Source organism: Mandrillus leucophaeus, unplaced genomic scaffold, assembly GCF_000951045.1.
Source record: "Mandrillus leucophaeus isolate KB7577 unplaced genomic scaffold, Mleu.le_1.0 Scaffold84, whole genome shotgun sequence".
Lineage (NCBI taxonomy): Eukaryota > Metazoa > Chordata > Mammalia > Primates > Cercopithecidae > Mandrillus > Mandrillus leucophaeus.
Window position 1 is genome coordinate 2,951,055 of NW_012109141.1, and position 8,245 is coordinate 2,959,299.

General features: G+C 34.6%; 1 protein-coding gene and 1 long non-coding RNA gene across 3 annotated transcripts in view; one reads left to right on the forward strand and one right to left on the reverse strand.

The window, feature by feature from the left end:
• Window positions 1–7,394, reverse strand: part of LOC105530692 — a 57,524-nt gene extending 50,130 nt beyond the window's left edge. The window contains exons 1-3 of the long non-coding RNA XR_001004681.1: window positions 7,340–7,394; window positions 1,216–1,358; window positions 79–218 (exon numbers count right to left, since the gene is read on the reverse strand). This is a non-coding gene — a long non-coding RNA (uncharacterized LOC105530692). The remainder of the gene's footprint in view (window positions 1–78; window positions 219–1,215; window positions 1,359–7,339) is intronic.
• Window positions 4,769–6,039, forward strand: LOC105530691 (L-lactate dehydrogenase B chain-like). Of its 2 annotated transcripts, XM_011968343.1 has the most exons (2): window positions 4,784–5,074; window positions 5,249–6,039. In XM_011968343.1, exons 1-2 carry the CDS (start codon window positions 4,830–4,832, stop codon window positions 5,832–5,834), a joined length of 831 nt encoding a protein of 276 aa, XP_011823733.1. In that variant the 5' UTR covers window positions 4,784–4,829; the 3' UTR covers window positions 5,835–6,039. The 2 variants fall into 2 exon arrangements, with proteins under 2 accessions (XP_011823732.1, XP_011823733.1); XM_011968342.1 differs by having other exon boundaries at window positions 4,769–6,038.
• Window positions 7,395–8,245: the final 851 nt, after the last annotated feature.

Below are 8,245 nucleotides of genomic sequence, written 5' to 3' on the forward strand. Positions count from 1 at the left end.
AGGCGTGAGCTACCACACCCGGCCACTTACCTGCGTTTTTAAAAAAAGACAAAGCCAGTATTAGAAAGATAAACTTACCTACAATTATACAAATGATAATTGTGAATAATTAAAACCGAACATTGTTCAACTTCATGTATGGGATCCCCGTACTCTTGTGACTCCTTTATTTTGTTCTATGCTTTTATATTCTCTTTTCTGAGACTTCTGTGGTTGTTCTAGTGAAAAAACATTGATACGGTGAGTCATGAACTTCTAACTAGAGGTCCTCTTGAACCTGAAGAAAATTTGCTGGGGTAAACTTCCGAGATTCTAAGTTTTCACTTATTCACCTTATCTACTAGAAAGATGAGTAACGACCAGTCTTTTGCATTTTATTGATTAAACCACATATATAAATAGATGGATAGACAAAATCCAAATATTAGTGATGAATATAAAAACCAAATTACAGTCCATTATTTGACCCAGAAGTGAAAGTTTGAAGACAAATAAGTATATAACTGTAAGTGATACCATTTGAAATTAAAAAAAAAAACAAAAAAACAAAAAGGTGTCACTTATGAACATCAAACAAATATAAATGAAGAAAATTCTTAAGTGTGAAAAATCAGTGTGAAGAAAGCTTTATATGGCTAGGAGCTATAAATAATAAAAGCAAAATATAGTAACTAATGCAAAAGTTGTGCATAAGAATTGTATTTTAAAATGATAATATTTTAGTGACTATATATAATAATTTTGAAATGCAATATGTCACTAATGTTTATTTTTAACATGTTGTATCATGGACTTAGCAGTTTAGGTAGAAAGCTCTGTGAAAGTAAAAGTTATCCAGAGGCTATAAAAGAGCTTTCAAAATTCAGGGAAATTTTCATAAGCCACCTCAAATTCATAAAGCAAACTGTCAACAGGATTGAACAGCAATATTTACCTACTAAAAAATATTTTCTTTCTAAACGTAAAGGGTAGTGAACATATCACTCAGTACAACTACTTGTTTGAAATTGTTGTAATTACAATTTCTGTAACACAGCATCAAAACATAAATTTAAGAAATCAGTATTTGCAGGTGCCAGACTCCAAGAAGCGTTTTCTTGGAATATTGAATACATTAAAGTCACAAAATTGACAGCCCGGATAACTTTTATAACTAGAATGTCAGCAGCCTTTTGCATTTTTAAAACATGTGAGGGATGGAATTCATTTTCTTACTTAGATTCCAGCTGTGGGAGGCCCATGGGAGTTTCTGAATTCTCTGCTCCTTAGAAATATGCTGAGTTCCATCACTGGAACAGGGACATAATTGACTCAGGTGTCCTATTTATAGTAGAAGCAAAAGGCTTTGTCTTTTGTCTCTTTGTAATTTGAAAAAAAAAAATAGTACTTTAAGTATATTATATTATAATCTCCAAAAGGATTCCAGATTTACTTGCAGAATGACCAACACACGCATATGCAGCTATTGCAAAGTGTCCTTTAAAATAGTGATAAGTACAACACAGTGAAAACACAACCCTACCAAGAAATTCAAACTGCTAGTCAACCTACTAAAAGTGTGTGAGGGGCTGTGGAGGTAATAGGCTACTAATAATGCTAATGGAGTTGTATTACGTGAAATTTGTTTTCACCTCAAGCCAAAGTTACACCTTGATACATAAAATAGATCCCATAGAGGAAATAAAGCCCCTCCTGCACTATAGGTCCCTCAGTGTAGAAACTGCATTGAGATAATGGGACAGCTATCCTGCACTGCACTGAATATTTCTTTTAGAGGTGAAGTCCAATCACCCGTTTTACCCTCAACCCTTAAACTTTATAAACTACTCAAACATAGCAACTTCCAGAGAAGAAAAGTGAAGAAAGAAAGGAACTGGAAGAATCAGTAAGTTTCATGTCACATTTTTCCATCGGAAGGTTTCACCATAAATATACTATTCTAAGCAGAAGTAACTACAGCAAGAGTTCTCGTGCGCGCCATTTATGGTGGAATCTTTACCTTTTATTTTTACATTAGTATAGTGTATTATAGAACAAGTTTTAAAGTTAGAAGTCACAGTTTAGTGCGGTAGTCTTGCACTGAAAAACTTTCTGAGAAATTAAAAAATTAGACCAAGAACCATGCCCATCAACCTGACCCACATCTTAAATTTGAGACAAGAATTCTGTCACCATCTAGTGGAAAATAAACCTTAAATTTTAGAAAATATAGATCGGGAAGATATTTATGTATACATAATTTTTTTTGTAATAAAAAATTTTAATTAAATTAAAATTTAAATTAAAAAATTAAATGGAATTTAAATTTTAAAAATCTATGTTCTCATATTCCGTCAGTACTGGTTTAAACATTGTTAGATTTCTTTCATATGTCTTAAACTTCAGGCCAACTGTTTGTGGACTTTCTCTTTACTTAACCATGGCTTAATTGGGTATAGGTAGAGAGCTTACTTATAGTCCATTGCCACAAAATAAATTTTGCCACTTTGTAATTTCATGTCAAATGTGATGAAAATGACACAGTAGGAATTGAAATATATTTATGAACTTATTTTCAATTGACAAAAAACGGTTGTGTATATTTATGGGGTATACAATTTTGACCTATGTATTCATTGTCCAAAGAGTTAATAAAGCTAATTAACATATTCCTCACCTCATCAATCTGTTATTTTTTTGTGTGATGAAGGCATTAAAAATATATTCTTTTGCAATTTTGAAATATACATACTTTATTGTTAAATTTGGTCATGATGCAGTGCAAAGGATCACTAAAACTTTGTCCTCCAGCTTAACTGAAACTGAAAGTCTGATTTGTGAATCAAGCAGACCAGAACCAGGGGAGGCTCAAAGCCACTCTGTGCTGCCTTGTGGTCCAAGAGGATTTATGGATAGAAAGAGGCAAGAGACGTACAGTAAATAGAAGTGAGGTAGAGAAACAGCTGGAATGGTTACAGCATAGCATTTGCTTTATTTAAATATGGTTTGAACAGCTGGCTGCCTTTGATTGGCTGAAACGTGGTAATAGGCACAAGAGTAAGTTACAATCTGTTTATATATTCAGTTAGGTGACAGTTCGCTATGTACAGAGAAACTATAGGTCAAATTTAAAATACCTACGGAAGCAGCTTTAGGCTCAATGTAATTTAACACCTTTGATCAACATTCCCCCTTTTCTCAACTCTCTGCCTCCCTTTCAGCCTCTGGTGGCCACCTTTGTACTCTTCGTTTCCATGAAATCGACTTTTCCATTTGGTTTTGTCCAGATGTCTGTGGTGTCGATATTATACTTCAATTTTGGTGCTAATATAGGATTAAAGTAAATAATCTTACAAACAGTTTGCCACATAGAAAACCTTTGTAATATATTGGCTTTTGTTAATAATACTGCTTGTTACAATGTGGAAATATTTGACACTTGGTGGGATCAGACTTGATGGTAGGTATGAGCATATTTAAATTCTAATGAACTCAAGTAATCTAAGTCAGCCTCTTCAAATCTCTTCCAAAGCTAATTTTCATTTACTATCTATTAGGTTGTCCTGTTTATTTTCTTCATAGAACATATTACCATCTGATATGTATTTGCTGGTTGAACAATAAAAAAATTAAGTATAGATAATAGTAATTGCATCCTCACAATATATCAGTCCTTACACATCACTCATTTAAGCCTGATTCTCATCCTACAAGAAAAGGCATGAAAATTTGTATATTTAAGAGGTTATTGTGGTATACTCATATGTTAAGTAATCACTTTAAGATCACATGATTATCAGATGAAAACGTAAGAAATTAAATCCAAGTTTTTCTTATATAATAGCTCTCACTATGTTATTCTGCTTTAAGTAATATAGTTAACATTTTATATTATTCTACTAGTTATAATTTAATTTATCACTTTAGTCCTACTATTGCAATTTTCTGACATTTTCCCACACACAAAAGAAAAAAAGTAAAAGATAACAAGTTTATGATCTCATATAAAGCCAAGCATTTATTTATTTTCAATCCTTCATGAAAAAAATATGCTTTTCCTTTTTTGCAAGATGATTGAAATACCCAAGATAGATCTTTCTTATGAAAAAGAGTTGACATTAAACTATTAGAGCAATAAAGCAGAATATCCAGAGAGACTTTAACACTGTGAAAAGCGGTTGCAAAATTGTTCTGCTAGAACTGGAGTCTCAAAGGGCTCTGAGTGATAGTTACAACACAAAATAACAACTGAAACATGGGTAGAAACAAACTGTAATCTATTAGAAATGCAAATTATCTTTATTGCAAAGGTAATATATGCTTGCTGAGGCAAATTCAAATAATCTTATCCAAAATAAAACAAGAAGAAAAATCTAAAACTCATATGTAATCTCACCAATTAAGAGACGGCGATTGTAAATATTTGGCTATAACATTTCAAAATCTTTCTATATTTATGTTTATACAAATGGGTTTATATTATACATAATTTTTAGAGTTCTTTCACTTAACAATGGGCTGCAAAGATCTATTCATCACAATCACTTAATTATCTGTATTATTATACTATTAACTATGTTTCCATTGTTGAACTCAGGAGAGTTTTTTAGTTGTGTTACTAATTTAAATATGCATGTGAGTCAACATTCTTGCAGGTGAAAACCTGAGCAGACTTTTTGCAACTCCTGTATGATAAATTCCTAAATGTGAAGTTGCTTTACCAAAAGGGAAACACACACACACACACACACACACACACACATATATATAAAATACCCATTTAGAGCTCACATTGTGTTCTCCGCACTGCTGTTACTGAGGTCTCCAGCGCCTTCTCCCTCCTGTGCAAAATGGCAACTCTTAAGGAAAAACTCATTGCACCAGTTGCGGAAGAAGAGGCAACAGTCCCAAACAATAAGATCACTGTAGTGGGTGTTGGACAAGTTGGTATGACGTGTGCTATCAGCATTCTGGGAAAGTCTCTGGCTGATGAACTTGCTCTTGTGGATGTTTTGGAAGATAAACTTAAAGGAGAAATGATGGACCTGCAGCATGGGAGCTTATTTCTTCAGACGCCTAAAATTGTGGCAGATAAAGATTATTCTGTGATTGCCAATTCTAAGATTGTAGTGGTAACTGCAGGAGTCCATCAGCAAGAAGGGGAGAGTCGGCTCAATCTGGTGCAGAGAAATGTTAATGTCTTCAAATTTATTATTCCTCAGATCGTCAAGTACAGTCCTGATTGCATCATAATTGTTGTTTCCAACCCAGTGGACATTCTTACATATGTTACCTGGAAACTAAGTGGATTACCCAAACACCGCGTGATTGGAAGTGGATGTAATCTGGATTCTGCTAGATTTCGCTACCTTATGGCTGAAAAACTTGGCATTCATCCCAGCAGCTGCCATGGATGGATTTGGGGGGAACATGGCGACTCAAGTGTGGCTGTGTGGAGTGGCGTGAATGTGGCAGGTGTTTCTCTCCAGGAATTGAATCCAGAAATGGGAACTGACAATGATAGTGAAAATTGGAAGGAAGTGCATAAGATGGTGGTTGAAAGTGTCTATGAAGTCATCAAGCTAAAAGGATATACCAACTGGGCTATTGGATTAAGTGTGGCTGCTCTTATTGAATCCATGTTGAAAAATCTATCCAGGATTCATCCCGTGTCAACAATGGTAAAGGGGATGTATGGCATCGAGAATGAAGTCTTCCTGAGCCTTCCGTGTATCCTCAATGCCCGAGGATTAACCAGCGTTATCAACCAGAAGCTAAAGGATGATGAAGTTGCTCAGCTCAAGAAAAGTGCAGATACCCTGTGGGACATCCAGAAGGACCTAAAAGACCTGTGACTACTGGGCTCTAGGCTATAGAAATTTAAAAACTACAATGTTATTAACTCTGAGCCTTTAGTTTTCATCTGTGTACATGGATCGCAGTTTGCTTTGATCTTCTTCAATATGTGAATTTGGGCTCATAGAATCAAAGCCTATGCTTGGTTTAATGCTTGCAATATGAGCTCTTGAACAAATAAAATTAACCATTGTAGTGTAAAAATATATATATATATATATCCATTTGTATTCATTCACTCATTCAATTTGCACATCCATAGGTTGCTAGTAAACATGGTGATTTCCACCCATATGAATGTGGGTGACATTTTCAACATCTCTACCATTATTAACTACTCAGGCATCTAAATTATATGTATTAACTAATTATTTTTAAATGCTTCCTGCCTTTCTCATGTGATTAGTTTTTTCCTAGGGTATTTTTCTTTCCTCATAATTTTTACATGCTCTTAATTCATTGAAGATTTAATTTTTCCTCTACCATATGTTTCAGATAAGCATTTCTGCATCAACAGTTATCATTTAAAGATGAATGATAAAATAATAGTACCTAGTTGCTAAGTAGAGTATAACAGGATGGATTGTAATCAGAAAATCATTAATAAAATACAATATATTGAACATCAAAGGGATTATACAAATGATAATCTCAGATGATATTAAGTTTCTTTTTAGAAATTATCTTCAACTTCATTCGTCTTCTCTTCCAATTTTGCTATTAATAAAATAACTATTCTAATCCTTCCATCTGAGCTCTAGATGCCTTGTCTTTTTGCTTTCTCATGAACTTTGCTCATTTTATTTCTACTCTCCTATCCTGTAATTACAATTTATCCATATCTATCGACATTAGTATTATATTCACATCAAGTTCTAGGAAAGACAAAGCTAATCTACAGTGAAGAAAAATATGCACACTGGTTGCAGGATTTTGGGAGAGGTTTGGTCTATAAATAGATTCAAAAATGGCATAAGGGAACTAGTAGTCCAGCTGAAATCCCGTGGGTGATCTTTCAGGCCTGACCATAGTCAATCACAAAGGCTTGGTCTGGCAGGTCTCATGGGGCAAAGCTACATACCCGACATCAAATTTAGCATATAGCCAATGCATTGCACCAAAAAACTCAGACCCATATGGTCAGCTGTGCCCCGACAAATATCTGCATTCTTATCCCAGGTGCCTTCATTTGGAGGCCCCCTTATCTGAGGTCTTCCTCAGGTACCTCTGCAAACACTTCCTTATGGGGGTAGAAGAAGAGGCAGGGGGACTTTGAGGACCCTTCTCTCCACTCTGACTTAGTACTCCATACATTTTTATTCCTAGCTCTTCCATCTAACCCTTTCCAGACCCCAGCTACAAAAAGCTGCAGGAGACTTTTAGAAAATACACTGCAATGAATGCGATGGAAATAAACTGCCACAAAACACATACACACACACACACACACACACACACACACATACACAAACTGAGATGCTGCTAACAGCAACAGGAAACACACAGGGAAAGCCTGGCCCTCTCCCCTTCTCCTCCAGCTTCCCAGTTTCCCTTCTGGTCTCAGAAGAATCTGAGCAGCTGGTGATGTTGAAGTGTGATTTGCAAAGTTCCAAACACTCGTTGCCAAACAGAGTGGAAAGTAAAGCGATTGGAGCTGAAAGATGATTATTTAACAAAGGGCATACCATTCAACTATTACCATAACACCTATCACCTCAAGCCTCAATGTCCTCATCTTAAATGCATATATATGTGCGTGTGTGTGTGTGTATGTGAATAATGATTAACATATACACATATTTATGTATGTGTCGAAATACACACAGATAGAAATACACATGTATGCCCTATACCAGACCAATAAGATTATTTGATACTAAATGTGGAGGAAAAAAATACTCGGGACACCCTAACCAATAGAAGAATGTGATTTCTAATATTTATAATAGAATATTGCTATCGGAATCACTGCAGTTTTTGCTTTTACATAATTAAATTTTGTTTTAAGTTTTTATTTTTTAACAAAGGAATTATTTCAAGTTTAAATTGTGTTTGTACTATAAAATAATGGTAACCATAAGATAGAAATTGACAATGTAACATATCAATTATGGTCTGATCACACATAATATTCAAATTTGCAAGTATCCTGGAAAATCTTGAAGTTTATTATTGTAAAGATGTGTTTTAAGCTATACATTTCTCTTTATTTTATGGAAAATAAGGACCTTTCAAATAGCATGTAGGAAGCATTGGTAATCAATCCAGTGGGTGCCGCCCAGAATGATTCTGAAAATTTGCTGATTTGTGTGTGTGTGTGTGTGTGCGTGTGTGTGTGTGTGAATTTAAGGCCTATAACAGTACCTGGAATAGTAGGTTCACAATAAATATTTCTTAAATGCAGACATGG

Excerpts from the sequence above, each read along its gene's own strand:
- LOC105530691 (XM_011968342.1), top strand. The coding sequence starts at position 4,830 with ATGGCAACTCTTAAGGAAAAACTCATTGCACCAGTTGCGGAAGAAGAG.